Source organism: Myotis yumanensis, unplaced genomic scaffold (assembly GCF_028538775.1).
Source record: "Myotis yumanensis isolate MYYU_CA2020_CCGP unplaced genomic scaffold, mMyoYum1.0.hap1 SCAF_2, whole genome shotgun sequence".
Lineage (NCBI taxonomy): Eukaryota > Metazoa > Chordata > Mammalia > Chiroptera > Vespertilionidae > Myotis > Myotis yumanensis.
Window position 1 is genome coordinate 99,253,561 of NW_027223753.1, and position 20,636 is coordinate 99,274,196.

The 20,636-nt window shown below is 50.1% G+C and overlaps 1 protein-coding gene across 2 annotated transcripts; it reads right to left on the reverse strand.

The window, feature by feature from the left end:
• Positions 1 to 236: 236 nt before the first annotated feature.
• THNSL2 (threonine synthase like 2) lies at positions 237 to 17,614 on the reverse strand. 2 transcript variants are annotated; one of them, XM_070405846.1, is made up of 9 exons: positions 17,544 to 17,614; positions 13,368 to 13,602; positions 12,056 to 12,250; positions 11,513 to 11,665; positions 8,666 to 8,896; positions 6,107 to 6,255; positions 5,881 to 6,006; positions 2,356 to 2,507; positions 237 to 1,947 (listed from the first exon to the last, which is right to left on the reverse strand). In XM_070405846.1, exons 2-9 carry the CDS (start codon positions 13,588 to 13,590, stop codon positions 1,737 to 1,739), a joined length of 1,440 nt encoding a protein of 479 aa, XP_070261947.1. In that variant the 5' UTR covers positions 13,591 to 13,602; positions 17,544 to 17,614; the 3' UTR covers positions 237 to 1,736. The 2 variants fall into 2 exon arrangements, with proteins under 2 accessions (XP_070261947.1, XP_070261948.1); XM_070405847.1 differs by lacking the exon at positions 17,544 to 17,614 and adding an exon at positions 17,347 to 17,533.
• Positions 17,615 to 20,636: the final 3,022 nt, after the last annotated feature.

A 20,636-nucleotide genomic window follows, 5' to 3' on the forward strand; every position in this document is an offset into this window, starting at 1 on the left:
GTGCTGACATTCACGTATTTGTGTTTGCATAAACCCCCCTCAATCAACACAGGATTCTAATCCAGTAACAGAACTAACCCCACAACTATGTGCGGTGTGTTCATGTGTGCACAAAGCCAAGGCTAAGCTCCAGATCACCGCTGGCCATAAACACAGGGTGAGCCACAAGATGAGCCGCATGTATAACTTCAAATGACCTTGTAAGTGAAACCCGATGAAATAGATTTAATGTTTTATTTAATCCAAAACATCAAAATATTATCCTCAACATGTAATCAATATAAAATTATTAATGAAAAATTTTCGATATTTTTCATTCAAAGTCTTTGAAATTCCATATGTATTTTACAATGTGGCATATCTCAGTTCTAATGTAGTGTTCCAACTAATTTCATTGGAAATATCATCTGTACTTTATGTACTTCATAAAATTTATAGCTGAAAAGCAGATTCACATACCAGCATTTCCCAACCACACTGCAAAGTTTTCCAATAACCGATTCATGTAATAGTTTTGAAATTTAAATGCAAATTAATTAAACATTAAATAAAATTTAAAATTCAATTCCTTAATTATACTTATTCCCATTTCAAGTACTCAACAGCCACATGTGGCTAGTGGTTACTGAACTGGACAACGCAGGCTAGATGGTAAAACAGCAGAGGAATCAAGCACGCCTTTGTGAGAGGGAGCACTCTGCACGTGGAAGAACACTATTTGTCAGCAAAGTCCTCACTTTCAGGTACAGGAGTCATCATTTTCAGCTGGGCTGACGATGGACAGGACATAGGACGGAGCCTCCAGCAGCCTGCGGAGGGTCTGTGGCCTCACCCGAGGACAGGCTCCTGGAGGCCAGTGCAGCGTCAGAGGCATGCGGAGGGGAGAGCAAAGTCATGTGCTCAGAGGAGGATCTGACTTCTCTGGGGCGCTGTGACCATGGCACCATGGAAATGCAGGCGTCTGGACTCACTTAGCGCTCAGTGAGGGATCCCTGCTTCTTGCTGCTCTGACACCTGCCCTGGGTTAATAAAGCCGGTGAACCAGTACTTGTACCGGTTCTCAGTCTGCACCCTGAGGAGCACTTTCCCACACGGCTTCCACCTGGTGATCCCACATCTCAACCTTGCCCCCCACCTGTGCCACCTGCCCACTGACTGCTCTGCTGCCCCTCCATGCTGGGCCAATGAAAAGCAGCTGAAGGATGTAGCACATATCACGCATCACTACCACCCCTGGCAGCCACTGCCTCGGCCGCAGGCCAGCACAGTGACCATCACACTGGACATGCACTTGTATTCTCAGGATTCCGACACTTCAGCAGGGTGGGAAGGCCAGCCAATACCTCTGGATAAACAGGTGCAGACAGCGGAGCCCCAGGCCTGTGCTACTGGAGTGTGCAGCCCTGCCTGCACAGACTTAGGTCAGCTCTGTGCCCAGGATCTTCATTTGCAGGCCCTGCGCTGTCCAGCGGTGGGGGTGCACCTCCAGGAGCCATGCACAGCCCTACGCAGCCTCGCCGACTAGGCACCACACCACCACGGCGAGAGCACAGAGCAGCTGTGGGAATGAGCAAAGCCAGCTGGCTCCAGACCCCACTGTACAGTCTCCTGAAAACCTTCCACGTCAACTCTTAACAGAGAGAAGGTGCTCAAGGTAGCTCCGAGGGCACCCCGCCCCCCACCCTGGGGTCTGAAGCCTAAAGGAAGCCAGCTGCAGCCGGGCTATTTGGGAGCACTCAGGACGTGGCCCTCCACCGCCGGCCCATGTTCTCAATTGTGTCCCGGAGCATCACTGTCCAGTCGTCACTCCTCCGCATTGGGGTGCAGCGCGCCTCCTTTCCCTCCAGGGCTAGGATCTCCGTGGGAGTTTCTGGGCTCAATCCAGCAGCCACGACAGCTTCTGGAAACTTGGCTGCAGAGGCAGGGGCCAGACAACACCGGGGAGGGCTGTGGGGTGGGGCGGGGGGAAACAAGTATGTGGGAGACAACAGACGGAGGGACAGGTACAGAAAAGGGAGGGGAGGAAGGAACAGGGATGGTTAGGGGTAGTGTGGGGCACGGAGGAAAAAGAGAGGCAGACCTTAAACTTGTCTCTACAATGACTGCTGAGCAAATTGCTTCTTCCTGTGGAAGGCCCAGCTCACCCACCACCTCCCATGTGGGCTGTCCAGGGACACCTATCATGTACCCTCTTCTGAGACCACGGTACTTTAGTTACAGTTCCACAGAGCACCCATTATGCGCATTCAAGCCATTTGTTCACATTCCTGTGTTCCCTGCTTGGGGAAGAAGAGGGTCCCTGAAAGCCAAAGTCCACCCCCTCTTGCCCAGTGACCCAGGTGCCCATGGCCATACCTGGGGGTCTGCCTGAGCATCTGCTGGTAATGGTAGCTCACGGCCACGGCCGTGTGAGGGCACAGCAAGGACTGGTTCTCTTGCCAGCAGCGGGCCATGGTCTGCGTGATGGTCTCGTCTGACACTGACTCAGATGTCACTGCCGCTGAAAGCTGATGGTCCCAGGGCCAGGGGGGTGGTAATCATGGTTGGGGGAAGCAGGGAGAAAGGTGACAAAAAACACACTAAATAACAAGAGACTCAGTTCAGATGGAATGGCTTAGATTTATCTCAGAGGAAAATCTATTTTCCCACATTTCCCAGTTGTAAGCTGACTCACTCAACTTGAGGAAAGGATGCATTTGACTTCCAGGTCAATAAACTAGGATTTAGCTCATGAATCAGCAAATATAGAGTCTGGTTCAACAACCTCAAGAACACAGAAGGTTAAGGGCATTCAAACACTCCCAGTGTTGTGTGGTTGGTGCACCCTGGTCCTGTGGGCACGAGACCCCTTCATGTCTGTTTCCACCTGGCTCAGCAGCAGCTCCTCTGGGAAACCTCCCGCCACTCCAGGCAGAGAACACCTCCCTTCTCGGTGTGCCCTGGTGCAGATGGCTTATTTGATCACACTCTGAAAAGCTACTGCATGCCTACCATGTGCCAAACACCCTGCATACACTCGATGGCAACAGAAATTAGAGAGTGTTATAAACCTCTTCCATTAGGGCTCATGGAAGACAATGAGTGCATTTTATTTGTATTGTTATCTCCAGCACCACGCACAGTCTCTGGCTCAAAATATATATGGAATGAATGAATGAATGCTATTCTAGCGATGAAGTGTCTTCTACATGCATAGACAGGGAGAGAACAAAGAACGGGTGGGTACTGTCTGTGCTCCTGCAGCACCTCATTCACACAAGGAGAAGGAAAGTGGAGGTCAAAACAAACCATTAACCTAACAAGCTGATCTGTGCTTGTGTTACGGTCTGAATGTGTGTCACCCCAATTTCATATGCTAAAAATGTGATGGCATTAGGGGGTGGGCTTTTGGGAGGTATTTAGGTCACGAGGATAGAGTCCCCATGAATGGGATTAGTGCCTTGATAAAAAGAGGGCAGAGATCTGGCTAAGTCTCTTTTCTCCTGTGTGAGAGTACAAGGCACCACATGCAACCTGGCAGAAGGCTCAGCAGAACCCATCTACGCTGACCCAGACTTTCAGCCTCTCCCCATAACTGTCAGAAATGAATTGGCTTTGTTTATAAGCCACACAGTCCATGGCACTTCGATATAGCAGCCCAGATTAAGACAGGTTACATCAAAAGCAGCATAGATTCTGAAGACAGAAATTTCACTCTGCTCTGCATGGGTGGCTAAGTCCAGAGAGCTGTGTCTAGTTCTGGGACTAATCCTTTAAGATGGACAGTGACCACTCAAAACTATGTCACATAAGACACAGTGAAAGGAACCAGGAAGGCTTAGTGGGTGAATAAAGATCTTCCTCAAATATGGGAATCGGACTGCCCGCTGGTGTGCAAGCTAGGAGCAGCTTCCACTCAACATGAAGAACTGTGCAATGCTTGAAATGGTGCGAGGTGGTGAGGCCCTGATCCCTGGGGACAGAGTTCAGATGACCACTTGGTGGGAATGTGGTACAGAAAACTAAATGCAGCTTCAACATATAAAATCCTATTTTTGTATATTAAACTAGAGGCCCAGTGCATGAAATTTATACATGGGGGGGTTCCCTCAGCCCAGCCTGCACCCTCTCCAATCAGGAACCCCTGGGGATATCCGACTGCCACAGGGACTGGGCATAAACCAGCAGTTGGACATCCCTTTTGCAATCTGGGACCACTGGCTCCTAACTGCTCACCAGCCTGCCTGCCTGATAGCCCCTAACCACTCTGCCTGCCTGCCTGATTGCCTCTAACTGCCTCTGCCTGCCTGCCTGATCACCCCTAACTGCTCTCCCCTGCCCTCCTGATAGCCCCCAACTGCCCTCCCCTGCCGGCCTGGTCGCCCCTAACAACCCTCCCCTGCCGTCCTGATCTCACCCCCAACTGCCCTCCCCTGCTGGCCTGATCGCCCCTAACTGCCTCTGCCTTGGCCCCCACCACCATGGCTTTATCTGGAAGGAAGTTCGATGTCTGGAAGATGGCTGGTCAACCCGGTATAATTAGCATATTACCCTTTTAGTAGTATAGACAGATTATATAGGATAGGATTGCTTAAATGGCAGGGAGGGGGCCTTTTTCAGCAGGAGGAGATACTCTTGGCAGACAAAAATACATAATCCCTATATCTGGACTGATAGCCAGCCATATGCACTATACTGCCAAACCCATCATTAAAAAATTGAACTGCTTTCTTACACCTTACACCAAACAGCTGTTGTCCTTAAAAGCCCTCCTCAGCCCCCACTTTAGGTTCTGCCTTCTCAGTTCACCCAGATTAGGTTCTGATTAGTCGGTTTCTATGCCAGTCAGCATCAAAAGCTCCGCCTCCTAGGCAGCCATTGGCTCCTTGCAGTTCACCCAGATTTGGTTCTGATCAGTCAGTTTCTATGCCAGTCAGTGTCAAAAGCTCTGCCTCCTAGGTAGCAATTGGCTCTTCTGGGAAATCCAGAATGGCCCCACTGACAGCGCTCTCGCTCTCTCGCTCTCTCTCTCTCTCTCTCTCTCTCTCTCTCTCGGCCTATCCCCAGGCCTGACCTGCAGCCTCCTCAGTGGCTGCTGATCAGGCCCCGCCTCTCTCTCTGGGCCTCTCTCTGGGCCTGATCTGCAGTTGCAGTGCCTGCCTTGTCCCACCGCCCCCCCCCCCACCACCACCACCCTGCCCACTGGCCTGCCGCCATCCTTGCTGTGATAGGAGCCTGGGGGCCACGGGGGAGGGACTGAGAGGTGCTTCATGCACTTCCTGGTGACTGGTCGTCCATCTGGTCATTTAGGTCGTGATGGCCCTCGGCTATTATTAGTATAGATAAGTGACCATCACCAAGGTGGCATTAAAATGAAAGCAATCGCTCCCAACTAGATTCCTATCACTCTGAGGAGATAAAATTGCACCTCCTTTTAAAATAAAGCTAAAAGGACAGTGGTCTCTGCTCATACTGGATGGACAAAGTGGCTTCCAGTTGTGACTACTGGAAATCAACAATGATAAAAATTAAAATAATAACAGTTAATATATCAAGCCCTATATTGCCTGGAAGTATTCAAAATACTTCATAAGTATTATTTGTCTTAAATCTTCAAGGCTGTAGCATAGGCATTCTTATTATCCCCAATGTACAGATAAGAAAATCAAAGCACTGAGTTTGAGAAACTGGGCCCTGTCTGACTCCAAGCCAGCACTCTCCACTGCCTCTCCACATTCAATAAACACATCCATATAAAGTGACTGGAAAGTGCCAGGCTCAGAGCAGATGCTCAAGAAACAGGTGTCTCCATCCCTTAAACAGATTTTCAAACCCCAAGTTTTAGTGGTGTTTTGGGGCTGCACTCTTTCCTTTCTCAGTGGTGTGTGGGTGGTGACTGACCTTGCTTTGCAGTTCCTCAGGCAGACTCACACTTTGGGTCCTTTCAAACTGCTCCATGAGGCCTCTTGTCATCTGGCTGTCAGAGCCAGATAGCAGCCAGAAAATCCTCTCCATGTTGTAGGGCACCTGCACAGAAAGGAGGAGCCAGGGGCGGGGGTTACTCTGATCTCAGCCCTGTCCATCCCACCCGCCCAACACCTGACTGCATGCCTCCCACAGGTCCCACCTGGATGTCCATAGCTGATGCTAAGGTTGGCTTGACAGTCTCAGACAGAGAGAAGTCTCCTCGCTGGACAGTCCTATGGATGATATCATTGCGGTTCACCGCTGCGACCAGGTGGATGGGCAGGCCCATCTTCTGAGCAATGCACCCAGCTTAAGACAAGAGAGGAGAACAACAATGGCTTCTTAGGCATGACTTCAAGAGCACACTCACACACACACAAAAATGATAAATTGTACTTTATCAAAATTATGAAACTTCTGGTGTTTTTTGGAGCTTTTATGCTTCAAAGGACACTATTAAGAAAATGAAAAGGCAACCCTGAATGGGAAAACTATTTGCAAATCATACCGCTAATAAGAGATTTATGTCCAGAATATATAAAAAACACTTACAACCCAACAATGAAAACACAAATAACCCAATTTAAAAATGGGCAAAGGACTTGAATAGACATTTCTCCAAAGATATACAAATGGCAAATGAACACATGTAAAGTCACTCAATATCATTGGTCACCAGGAAAGTGCAAAACAACCCTATAATGACATACCACTTCATACCCACTAGGATGGCTAGAATAGAACAAAAGAGATAATTCCACATCTTACTCAGGTGTTTGCTAGTCCTTCAACTAGCAAAGGACTGATCGGCCAGAACCCAAGTCTGGAACTCCCCCGCTGCCCCCCAGCAGCAATTCCAGGGGAGAATTATAAGGAAATTAATTAACTGCAACCCTTATACTCCTAGTGAGTATGTAAAATGGTGCAGCCACTTTGGAAAACAGTCTGGCAGTTCCTCAAAAAATTAAGCATAGAGTTACCATATGACCCAGAAATTCACTCCTACATATATACACTCAAGATAAATAAAAACAAGTTTATACAAAAACTTTTACACAAATGTTCATAGCAGCATTATTCATAATAGCTAAAAAATGAAACAATCCAAATGTCTATTAATTGATAAATGGATAAATAAATTGTGGTCTATCCATACAATGTGGTATTATCCTATATAATAAAAGCCTAATATGCAAATTATCCCCTCGATTGGGTGTTTGACTGGGAGTTCCACTGCTTGCTATGACATGCACTGACCACCAGGGGGTGGCGCAGAACATGGTGGGCGTTGGTTACGCTGCATTGGCAGTGGGTGGCAGTGAAGGCACTGCTGGCCCTGATGGGCCCTGAGGAGAACGGGACCTCAGCAGGATGGTGGAGCAGTTGGGTGGGCAGCACTAAGCCAAGGCAGATGCGAGCGAGAGCCGATGGCCCCACCGATTGCTCCACAGATGGCGACCAGTGACCAGCAGGCCCTGATGGCCTGATGCGGGGGGCGGGGGGCGGGGGCGGGGCAGGAGGGTCCCTGGGCTAGGAGTGGGTGGCGGCGACCAACCTCCTGCGACGCCTGGGCGAAGGCCTGTGACCTCTCGCCAGCAACCTGAGGGTGGGGGTGATGGGGATGGAGGTGCAGTGAGAATGTGGGGTGTCCGCCAAGCTTGCTCTCACTCTGCCTGCTACCCTCCCCCAGGATGCTAGGGCTTGTGCACTGGGAAAGCCCCCACGCTCAGGTTCCAGGCGCCTGTGAGAAGCCCACCCTGCACCTGGGCAGCCTCTTCTGGGTAAGCCAGGCCGCAGCCGCAGGGACCGCAGGGGCTGGTTAGGCTCCCTGTGGGTTTGCACAGGAGCTGGTCTTTGAGGCCAGCTGGGAGAAAGCACACTGCCTGCATGGCTTCTATGTGGCACCACGGGGTGGCCCAGAGGCCCACTGGCTCTGCCATGGACCCATGTAGAAGCAGGGGCGAGCCAACTAACTTCTCTGTACCTGGTGTCAACCCAAAACGGAAGTAACAGTATCATCCTTCTCATGGGCACACATGAATATCAAATGAGTTAATAAGCAAAAGGCACTTAAAGCAATGCCTGCTACAGCCGGTGCTTGATGCTAATTATTATTGAAAATGATTTTAATATCATGCAGCTGTACAAAGGTCATGTGCACACAAACCAATCTCACCATCCTCACAGCCGTCCTGAGACATGAGTGACCCGTTGTCCCTTTCACACCTGAGAGACCAGGTCTGAAGAGCCACCCATGGCTGTTCAACTAGCAAAGGACTGATCGACCAGAACCCAAGTCTGGAACTCCCCCTCCTACCCCCCAGCAGCAATTCCAGGGGGGCAGCCCAGTGCCAGTGGAGCTGCTTGCCCTACAGCAGGCAACACCAAGGCCAGGAGGAAAGCCCGCATTTCTGGAAGAGGGCACCATGAGCAAGTACGGTGGCTGAACCTTGACCTCATCTGCCCACACTCTGCCAAGTTTGGGCATCAGGTCAGGTGGCCAGAGGATGTCAGGATCAACCTATCACTCTTCCTTTGCAGCAAGTGCCAATGTCCCCCAGGGTGTTGGGGGAAGTGTTTTGGAAGCTCCTTCTGCAGTTTCCCATCCCCTTCAGAGCCAGGACTCAATCTTTCTCAGGGCTGCAGGCAAAGGGCATTTGAAAGGGGTGGGGCCACAGATGATTTCTGCAAAGCCCATTTGAGCCCAGGGTCTCCTTACCTGCAAGGTTACCAGCAGCCCCTGTTGGCACAACCACTTCCACAGCAGGAAGTGGGTGCAAATCTAAGGATGGCACACACTGGAAGTAAGCAAAGAAGTGGTGAGCCATTTGCACGAGGACCCGGGACCAGTTGATTGAATTCAGACTCATCAGATTGTGCTTCTTGACAAAAGCCACATCAGCAAACACGGCCTTGATGGGTTCATCAAGCTCATCGCTGTTTCCCTCCACTGTTGGGAGAGGAGAGAGTAGCTGTCAAAAGCACAGAGCACCCTAGGCAGTCAGCACTGCCACAGGCCCTCCCAGGCTAAGCCTGCCAGCTGGGACTTTGGCTCGGCCTTCATTTCTCTACTCTAATGTGCCTTGGCCTGGCTTTCTACACTCAAAATTAAGCTCCTCAAGGCTAGAAACCATGTCTCGTGTTCACGTGGTCATATTTCTGATGTTTCTACCATTATATAAACTGAGATATAAAATACCAACCTCAGGGATATTGGAAAAATAATTCCCATTGGTATTCTGTGCCCACCTCCCCTAGGGGAAGAAGGATGGCTTATCAAGTAGTGAGATAGTGACAGGCTGATCCTCTATCAGGAGTTCAAAGGGGAAGAGTCACTGGCCTATGTGCCTGCCCTTCCTCCCTCATCTAGATCACAGGTGGGTGTTCTCCTTTCCGCTCCTACTTAGTAGGTAAGCCAGCATGGGCAGGACTCCTCCCTGTGATGGGTATGTACAGAGGTTAATTTATGGATGAATTATTGGGTGAATTTATGAATGAATTGGCTACTAGTTCAAGTTACTTTCTCCAACCCAATCAGGCCAATATTGATCTCGTATCTGAAAGCTGGGTCTATTTCTCCATTGAATCCTAACTTGAAGGACATTGGGAGAAGTGCCATGGCTCACACTGAGGTTATTATCCATCCCACCTTCATCATTGCGCCACAGCAGTGAGGTCTGGGGATGACTTAACCAGGTGCAAGATTTCAGGAAAAGATCCACTGCTTTTAAGAGCAAGTCACAGGAAGAGAGAGACTTGCTTACTTCAAGTAGTCATCAAAGGCCACAAGAATGGGCCTTAAGATTGGGGAAAACAGAACAGAGAATGCAAAGAACCTGGGTCCCGGAGGGTACTGCTGAGTCAATGAATCAACCAATCAGGAGACCACCCCCACTCTGGACTTCCAGTTACATCAGCTGGGAAACCTTGCTCAAGCTGGTCTGAGTTAGATTCCCTGTTTCTTCCAGGCAAAACCATCCCAAATAATATATAACTAGCTCAGGCTGATTGCTCTGTGCTTAAGAAGGACCACATACATAATGTATGTGGAAACCAATGACTTACAAAAGTGTCCAACACATAACAATCCAGGTGACCCACCCCTATTATGAGAAAATGAGTATTTACTGCTCCCGAACTACACACATTTTCCTGGAAACCAAATCAGCAGATTCTAGAAAGGCAAGGAAGAACTTGAACAGTGGTGTCTAGAAATGAAAACTAACAAAGTCTGATGCCTTATATTATTAAAGCTCAGAACATGTACATAACAGAAATGCCCCTTTGGCTCCAGCAGTAACACTTTCTGCCTCTCTTCTGCAATGGGCACCTTCTCTAACTCACACCAGGAATGAAGCTTCCATGCACATCCTCAGGGCAAAGCCTTCCAGCATCTGTACAAAGTGAGCGGGAGCAGGTGGCAGGACAGAGGTACTAAAATCTCTTTTCCTCTTTGCTTTGATTCTAGGAAAAGATGGTCCTAGTTCTACAACTAGCAATTTTGGTACTTGGGGCACAACAGGGACCCTAGAGAACCTGAATCTTGTGCACTAAAATCTTGCAATGACTGCAGGAAAATGCAGCTAAATATGGGCAATCACCAAGACTAATGTGTAAGATTTTGCCAATATCTGCACTGGCTGACCCATGAACTTCTTGCTTGACTGTGGATGCACTTGTTAAAGAGAGCACACAGGGGATTTTTTCCTGGCTCTTGAACGAATAGACAGAGGATAGTCACGCTACTCCCATGGGTAAGGTTTGTTTTCACTGTGCTTTTGCTTTTTAAAAACTTGGTGTTATATAAAAACATCCTTTGTGGGATTATGCCAGGAGGCCAGGCCAGCTGGAGAAGGAATGTCACATTTGCTGCTCTGCCAGGTAAGTGACCAAACCAAGCCAGGATGCCTAGACAGCTGGCCCACGGCCGCAACACACAAAACCTCACCAAGACCTCCACCATAGGCTACCTGGAATCTTGTGGGGTATGAGAGATGAAAATAAAAGCTCACCCCCTCTTACTCCACAAAGATGAAACCTATTGAGGCTAGAAGGCCTGATAGTAGAGGCCTGATATTAGATTTATGCCTTTTTCAAAATGCTACAGTTTGTGATGTGGCTTCAGGACATCACTAGTGATGCGTGCAGCTGAGGGGCTGCCTACTTTAAATCCTCAGACCTGCTAACCAAGTGCATGGCTTAGTTATTTCCACACTATAAGGAGGGCATAAGCTATCAACCAGTAATGACACTTTTAAAATAATTATTTAACACGTTTTTGTCCTCTAAACTTCAGTGTCCTGGGGAAAAGAAAACCCTCGGCCACCTGCTTAGCGTATGTCTCCGGTTGCTGCACATACACACGGTCACCTCCAACAGTTCATGAGACTGCAGCCAAGAACCTGCCCAGAGCTAAGCCAAATCATATTACCAACCTCAAAAGATGACTGATCAAGGAAGGGAGGGAGGGAGGAAGAGGAAGGATGGTCAGCTAGTCAACAACCAGCTTTGTTCCAGCCCATCTTCCCAAACAGGCCACTGCCCTGGAGCCCGTCCCAGCACTCCCCTCCAAACACACGGACGTTCTCCTCCAGCACCGTGGTCATCTGCAGCTCCTGGATCTTCGTGCAGTGACCCTGGGGCAGGAGAACAATAATGCCCACGTTCTTTGCCCCTCGAACACTCTCAATGGCAGCACTCCCTGTGTCTCCAGAAGTTCCTGGATGGGAAGGGAAAGAATTTCCCCTTTAGAACAAGGACAAAAGAGGGGGAAATGCCCCTAAAGCACTGTTGCCAAATGAGGCAATATCTACCATCAATACTCGAAGGGTAGCAAACCATGAACCACCAAGAGGCCCACGGAGAGAATTCAAGGCATCTGTGCACTTAAACCACATAATCTTATGCAGTCTATATCTTTAAAAATGCCCTTCTGAGAAGGTTCCATAGCCTCCACCAGACCGTGAAAGGGGACTGCGGCATGAGGGAAGGTTGAGAACCCTGCTCTAGAAGACCCACGACACACGCCCTGAGAGGCATCAGAGGAGGACACACGGTGGGTGGGCAAGCTGGGGCACTCAGGGGCCGAAGGGCTCACGCGGACGCGCACCTACAACCACAGTGACGTGCTTCCCCCTCTTCTGCAGGAAGTACTGCAAGAACTGGGCCGTGCAGCTCAGGGACAGGTCCTTAAATGCATATGTGGCTCCGTGCCACAGCTCCAGCACATTCAGCCCGTCCCGCAGCCTGGAAAGACGGACCACTTCTCTGTGGCGGAACCTGCGGAAGGCTCGGTGGATCAGATCTGCAGGTACAGCAGGCAGAGGGCATTGTTAAGTCTTCCCTCCAGTTCTCTCTCAGTTTCTTTACACTTTTGAATTTGAAGTTTTTTCTCTGCTACAGGATAAAAAGAGCAGAAATTTTTATCCTAAATGATACCACACATGAATATCATTGTGTAATTCTAGAGAAAGTCTGTAAAGACAGGCACCACACTGCTGACGAGTCCCCATGGGATCCCCCCAGAGAGCAGAGATGGTAGTGCAAGACTTTCATTTTCTATTTTATAAACATCCTCATCATTTGGATTTCTTGTGAATGTATTCCAATAGAACATTCAATTAAAGTTATGTGACAAACAAATCAATGTCTCGTCTCTTCCCATTTTTCTTCCTAAAGACAGCACACGTTTGCTGCATTATTAAATCACACTGGGAAGCCGGAACCTTGGGAGGCTGTTCATACAAGCCCACCTGAGGCAAGGCCGTCTGAACACATCTGAGTTTCATTGGCAAACGGATCACCTGGGATCTTAAAATGCAGACTCTGGTTCGGCAGGTCTGAGGGAATCTGAGAATTCTAATAAGTGCCCAGGCAATGTTATCGGCACTGGTTGTCGAACCACCTTCTGAGTGGCCCTCTTCTCCTAAACTCTCAGCATGAAGTATGGATATCGTATACCTCGTCCATGGAACAGCAGCACTGGCATTATCTGGACAGTGGATAGGAAGGCTCACCCAGACCTCCTGAACCAGAATGTGCATTTCAATGAGCCCCTGTGGGGAATCCACAGCACTTTACAGTTTGAGACCAGCTGGTCCAAGACACACTGAGTCCCTTCTGGAAATAAAACAGCAAGCTGTGTGCCTTATGTGCAGGAAAGGAAAATCTCAACATTCAAACTGTGAGTCTTGAAAAAGTGTTTTAAAAATAAACTAAAGGAAAAAAATTTCTCTGCAGATCATTTTGGCGGGTGGGAGGAGCTGGATATTTCCAATTCTGGAATTCCAAAGTCTGAAAGAAACACGACATTTTGGGAAATGTGACTAAAGATCTCCTAGGGATGAAGTGATAGATTTTCAACTCTGTGGGAGGCTGGGCTGGCAGAGGTAGGAGAGTGGAAGTGGAATGAGGGTGCTCACCATTTAAGTCATCTCTTGGGATGAGCTCTGGGCCAATGAAAAGGGCACACAGCTCCACGACCAGGCTTGGGTAGGAGAGCGCACTCCACTGACGTAGGGTCTCCCTGCTCAGCTGTGGGAGCTCCTCAGGCATGAAGAGGCCCCCATCGGGCGCATAGCCAGAGAAGAGGGCACCCTCAAAGTCGACGCGGGGGGCCATCCCCCTGGTGCTGACGTACCACATGACCCTGGAGGCCTGCAGAGGGGATAGTCCAGAAGCACCGGTCTCGTTCCCAGCATTCCTGAGCTGTGATGCACATACACATGGCTACATGGCACTGGCAGGCTGAACTGCATGGAGATGGTGCTCTTGGGGGTATGATTTCAAACCTGCACTTCCTAGCCTGACTGTGAATGTTGCCTTATGCATCTGTCACCTCCAACAGTTTATGAGACTGAGCCAAGAACCTGCCCAGAGCTAAGCCAAATCATATTACCAACCTCAAAAGATGACTGATCAAGGAAGGGAGGGAGGAAGAAGAAGGATGGGCAAAGCTAAAGTGGACACTGTCCCCTCAGCTAGCTCCCGGATCACTACTCATAGGGGTAAGTGTTCCAGGACAGAATACTGGAACCCTGCCCCAAGTCTCATGCCAGCTTCATCTGGGACTAAGCAAATCATGAACCCTCCCATCAAAATGAGGCAATTCCATGACTTACTAAGGGGGTACCAGAGCATAATGGGAAAGATAGCGTGGTCCTCACTGGTGAGGAAGAAGGCCGTGGGTGGGGAAAGATAATAGCAATAAGAGTGACTGCCATTTGACATCCCTTATGATAGGAGAGGACCACCACAGTTGGTCACCACCCTTTCGAGAGATGTTTGTGCCCACTTCTGATAAAAAATAACCACATTCAATGGTCATTTAGTCATGTTACCTATAACCTAGTGGTTCTCAACTCTGGTAGTTTGTTAGAATCAACTTGGGAGTCAAAAAATATACGTCTACGTGAGGCCCTACCTGGATTAATTCAACTAGAATCTTCAAATGAGAGGCTCCTTGTGTGAGGCTCAAATGCAGCCAGAGTTAAGAGTAGGGTGACTAACTCACCTCAGTCTTCCTGGGACTTTCCTGATTTTAAAACGGAAAGTCCTACATCCCAGGTAACCCCTCAGTACCAGGCAAACGAGGACAGCTGGTCGTCCTCGTTGAAACCAGTGCCCCACCTCTCAGCCTAATCCGAGAAGAGTAGTTGGAAGTGCTGTCAGGCTGCCCTTAATACTCTGGCCACGGCCAACTGCCCCGGGGTGAACTCAGAGGTCTCGGACAGGTGGGTGGGTGTCCAAAAGCACCTCAGGCCTCATTTTGGTCACACTCCCACATCAATTTGATTCCCAGGTGCCAGGGCCAGAGGGGAACCCCTGCCTTCAGGGGGCAAAGCCACCTAAAACTTCCCATCTAGAAGAAAGGGTACAAGCTAGCATTGGCCGGGAGGAACTCTGGTTTTCTAGATTGTGGATACAATACCTCTGAGCTCTGGGTGCATCCTATAAGGGCTGCTGTGTGCCACCCCCTTGACATGGCACCCAGCTCCAGGGAATCCAACTGATGTGTCAGTCTGACCAAAGTGAGGCTGGAGATACCCTTAGACACCTTCCCACCCACCCCCGTCAGAGACCTCTAGTCCACACAGGGCCAGCTAGCCATGCCAAATTATTAAGGGCAGCCCATCAGTACTTCCAACTACTCTTCTCGGATTAGGCTGAGAGGTGGGGCACTGGTTTCAAATACAGATGCATCCAACTTACAGACAGAGACAAGTTCAATCATCCAAATCATGAATCTTTTGAAAGTGAAAGTGGATACTACTAATAGTTATGCCAGGGCAATGGGTATAAGCACAACTGTCTCAGGCAAACTGGAGCATATGGTACAGGGAGGCATGTCAAGGATATGAAATCGGGGTAACTCCAAAAAGCAACTGCAGCAGGGAAGCAAAGCAGGCCCCATGTTTTACAAACAGAACCAGGGAAGGGAACTGGGACTAGCGGTGCCTTCAATAGGGGGAGGAGTTTCTGTAACAGTGGCAATGGTTAGAGTTACTGCAAACTGCCCAAGACCCTGGGGTGACGAGGGAGATCCTGCCTGGCCACTTCACAGGACCAGTCTGAAGGGCGCTGCCAAAGAAGCTGCCACAGGCAGAGGTCTGCCGGGGGGCGGGGGGGGGGGGGGGGGGGGGGGTGGCGCGGTGACAAGCAGAGCTATAAGGACAGGCTACATCATGCCTGGCCACTGGGCTCTGCATTTCCTTTTCTTTTTTAAAAATATATTTTTATTGATTTCAGAGAGGAAGGGAGATGGAGAGAGAGATAGAAACATCAATGATGAGAATCACTGATCAGCTGCCCCTTGCATGCCCCACACCGGGGATCAACCCTGCAAACAGGTACATGCAGTGACTGTTCCCAGACCAGGAATTGAACTGTGACTTCCTGGTTCATAGGTCGACACTCAACCACTGAGCAACACAGGCTGGGCTGGGCTCTGCATTTTCTGAAGGATGTGGACAAATGCCCAGGAACAAAGGAGAGGGCCTGACCACAGGCTCAGCACATGTCAGGGTTGGGAGCTGGCCTGATCAGCCTGGGGCAGACTATTCTGTCCTATGACCCCAAGGGCAGCACTCTCAGACCACATAGAGAAAATACATCATTAAGTCCAACGTCAGATAAACCAAACAGAGAAGCCCAGAAGTCGAAGGAGCTGCCACAGGGAGTGATGAAGTTGAGGAAGAAAATCAAACAATTCTGTCCCATCGGTGTGTGGGCGCTCCAAGCACAGAGATGGGGACTGGACTAAGGGGCCTCTGAAACACAAGATTTTGTAATTGACTAGAGCCCGATACACAAAATTCGTGCACGAGGGCGGGGGGAGGGGAGGGTCCCCTCAGCCCAGCCTGTACCCTCTCCAATCCAGGACCCCTCGGGGGATGTCCGATCCTCAGGATTGGACCTAAACCGGCAGTCGGACATCCCTCTCACAATCCTGGACCACTGGCTCCTAACCACTCACCTGCCTTCCTGCCTGATTGCTCCTAACTGCCCCCCTGCCAGCCTGATCACCCCTAACTGCCTCTGACTGCCAGCCTGATTGTCCCCAACAGCCCCCCCCCCCTCATTGACCCACCCAGCCTGTTTGGTGGTCCATTCCGTTGAGATGGTTGCTTAGGCTTTTATATAGATAGATCCTTGTGACTCTGATCTTATTCCAGAGTGGAGATGGGCCAGATGAATACAAGGAAAACAGGCTGCCCTGGCTGGGGGCCATTTGGGGAAAGGCTCCTCTGAGAGGTGGAGAGGTTTTTTCAGAGAAGGGGTGGGGCAGGGCAGAGACATGGATCCCAGCAGCAGAACCCCTGGCCACTGTGGGCAGATGGCAGGCTGTGTCCCTGGGGTGGAGGCCCCTGCAGGTCACTGGCCTCCAGCTAGCCAGGCCCTGGGCTAAGAAGGCTCTGAAAGGTCTGCAGACAGGGCTCCACTGCCAGCTCGGGGCCACCGCGGAAACCCTGCAGAGGGAGCGCAGCGGGGGGTGGGGAACCCGCAACCTCCCAGCTTCCAACAAGTTGCAGCCCAAGAACCAGAGGTTAGTTACAGAAAGAGGCGGGCGCGATGCCGTCCCGCTTAAGCTGGGTTGAAAGAAACCTCAAGAAGTTCATTCAAGGATGTGAGGGCGATCTGGCTGCGACATCTGTCACCCCATTGATCGCCAGGGTTGATTCGGCTGATCTGGCTGGCTAGGCGGGTGTCCCCCTCCTCCCTCACCGATCCATGTGCGTCCCTCCCGAAGCTGCGCGCTCGGTCGAAGAGGACGACCTTCCCCCCCGAGGAGAGGACCGGTCTTCGGTCAAGGGTATACGAGTAGCTGCGCTCCCCTGCTAGAACCTCCAAACAAGCTCTCAAGAAGTTCATTCAAGAGCCCAGAAATGCCGACAAACCCACATTCGGGGGGGAGGTGCTCCCTCCGCAGGGAGGGGACGCGAGGAGGGGACGGGCGGAGGGGAACCCGGCCGCGGGGTGCCGGCTCCTGGCGGGGTGTTGCGGGCACCGCCACGAGCGACCGGGAACCCCAGCGCCCGGATCGGATGGGTGGCCTGGGCCCGGCGGCGGCGGGCTGTCCGGCGGTCGCGAGTGGTTACCCGTCCAGGCGCTGGAGGCTGCGGGGTCTGTGCTCCCGCTCCGACCGACACTGCCGGGCCGCGGCCTCGGCTTCCGGTGAAGGACGAAAAGGGGCGGAGGAGGGAGGCGGGGCGGAGGGCGGAGTGGGGGCGGAGGGAGGAGGGGAGAGGGAGGGGGAGGAGGAGGGGGAGGGCGGAGGGCGGAGGGGCAGGGGAGGAAAGAGAGAGAGCGGGAGGGAGGAGGGAGGGGGAGGGAGGAGGGAGGGACCGGAGGGAATGGTAATGCGTACAACCATTCCTCACATGGTAAGTCTATAAGGCACTTTGCGAAGTGCTTTGTTCAGTTTCTTAATCTTCACCGCAGCCTCAGAAATACCACATAACCTCATTTTTCAGATTAGAAAACGGAGGGCAAGGTGGAAAGGAGAAAGGCCCTGTCTTTGGCTTCATCCTCTCACCTGTGAAATCAGACGCCTGACAAATTCCTTGTTTCTCAAAGTGGGGCTAGTAAATCAGGAATCCAGAATCCAAGGGGACACGGTTTTAGCTCGAAAATTTTGTAGGAAAACACTTTTTATTAAGCATAGACCTATTCTAAGGTAAAATGCTTCCGCAATTAATTTTTTTAAAAAGGCAAAACGCCTAAAAAATATTCCCCAGACATGCCCAAGTGCCCCTAGATCCTGGGGTACTCCTGGGTCCCCCCACTTAGGTAGCAAAGTCGGAGGAGCTGGATAGGACAGATGCCCTTTATGGTTCGTCCCGCATCTGGGCTGGGCCTGGTCACTGCAGCAGACCCAGCTGGCATTATGGGGAAGGTAGGCATGGACGTTACCCTTTGCTTATTTTCCTTTCTTTCTACTTCTGACTTTCTCCTGAACCCAGCGTTTCTGCTCACTCAGGTTACCTGCTCTCCAAACCTTGGCCTACACATGGTGGTCATTTGACATATCCATACTGTTAGGTCGGAGGGAGCCCGGGATCGGATACATGCGGACATGGGATGAGACAATGGACTTCCTCTGGAATTTCTCACAGATCTGGAATCTCTCACGGGTCAGCGTGCCAGACACAGATACCTGCTTCTCCTTGAAGTTCACAGAGATCCCCGCACAAGATACTGACCCATTCCTGAATGTGCCGCCCACCCCCTGCGGCCGAGACTCCCTCAGTTGAATGTGTGATGATCCCTGCTGCGGGCACTTCCTCAGTTCAGGCCCCCGCCCTCACCAAACACCTGAATAAAGAGATGTCCCTCCCTCCCTGAAGGCGCGAAATTCACTGGCCCCACCTTTTGGGCCGGTGGGTCTCGCCCGAGAACGCAAATAAACTTCTCCTTTTTCTTTCTGATTCTCTCGATTCTCTTTGCTTTCCTCGCCGCCGCTTTCCTGGGTCACCTAACACATACAAGTCCATGTACAAGGCATTGAGTGACAGCAGTTTGGGTAGGTCTCCCGATTCCAGAAAGAGAGAGTCTGATTGGTCACTGCTCAGCTAATGGATTGTGGGCATGGAAGACACACAGAAGCCAGGCAGGTGGTTCATTCCCAGAGAGGGTTATAGGCCAGCCAGAGACTCCCAAATGGTTTTCATCCCTGCATCAGGTGTACTTAATCACTCAAAGGCCAGGGAAACTGAGGCCCCTCGACCAAAAAAAAAAAAAAAAAAATAGCCATATGGGGCAGCAGTGTTTTTACAGTGTTCATAACCAACCAGGATGGTTGTGAAACCAGTGCCTTCAACAAAGCTCTCCCACCAGCCCCCTGACAGTCCCAGAGACCTGCAGAACTTCTTCATGATTCCCAGAGCAGGAAGCTCACCTGCGAATTGTACTTTGACTCCCTGAGAAAGGACAGTAGCAAAAGGCTCAGTGTACAGAGGTTTAATTTGCTAGGAATCCTTGCCTAGGACACTTGGAACACTGCAGCTACAGAAAATAAAAACTGCATGGCCCATGAGTCCCAAGCAGCAGTGGGAATATGGAGTTCTCTGACATTCCTACATGGATTAACATTTAGTTTTTATACGATTAAAAACTGCTGTTATCTATTTATTTTGCCTTTTGCCCTTATGGATTAGAGTGCTTAACTGTCTGTGACTTAGAAGCCAGCAATTTTTGAATCAGAGCCCAGGGTCCTTGCAATGCTGTTTCTTCCAAGTGTCCCTGCAAAGCTTTCTGATCGGAAGGGAGGCTTCTGCTAGAGTCTGTGCACAGAAGATTTACAGGGTCTCTGAGCACTGGGATGTAGGACTTAGGGACCAGAGCCCTCTCAAGATTTGAGAGCACACAGGGCCTGGACTGCTGGAGAAGAAAGTGACCTGCCGGAGTCCTCTAGCCATTTGCACAAGCCCCAGGCCAGGACTCAGGCTTCTGCTAGAGTCCAAGCTAGCAAGGACAGCAAGGCAGAAGGAATAGAAGATGACAGTCGAGTCAGGACATTCCTGGTCTCTCTGAGCAAATTGACCTCCTAAATTGATTACCCATCATTTCCCTTACTATGCCTGGTGGTTGTTTGAAGATGGGTAATATTTAAGCTTAAGTACTCTGAATTACCCTCAGATCACTGAGTTCCTAACTCTGTAACTAAGGGCTCCTAATAAATAGTCTCCAATTATTGAGCAAAAACTGACTGACATATGTCACTGCTATTTTTTTTTTAGGTTTTATTCTTCTTTTTTTTACAGAAACAGCCAAGTTGATCCTAAAGTTTATATAGAAATGCAAAGGATCCAGAATAGCCAAAGCAATCTTGAAAAAGAAGTATAAAGTTGGAAGACTTACACTCCTGGGTTTAAGACCTAGTACAAAGCTACTGTAATCAAGACAGTGTGGTACTTGTGTAAGAACAGACATACAGACTAATGGAATAGAATGGAGAATTCAGAAATAAACATATGGTCAACTGATTTTTAACAAGTGTGCCCAGACCATTCCATGGGAAAAGAATAGGCTTTTAATAAATGATGGTGGGACAACTGGACATACACATGCATGACTGAATTTGGATCCTTACCCCACACCATAGGCAAAAGTTAGCTCAAGATGGACCAAAGACCTAAATGTAAGAACTAAAACACTTGAAGAAGCCCTAACCAGTTTGGCTCAGTGGATAG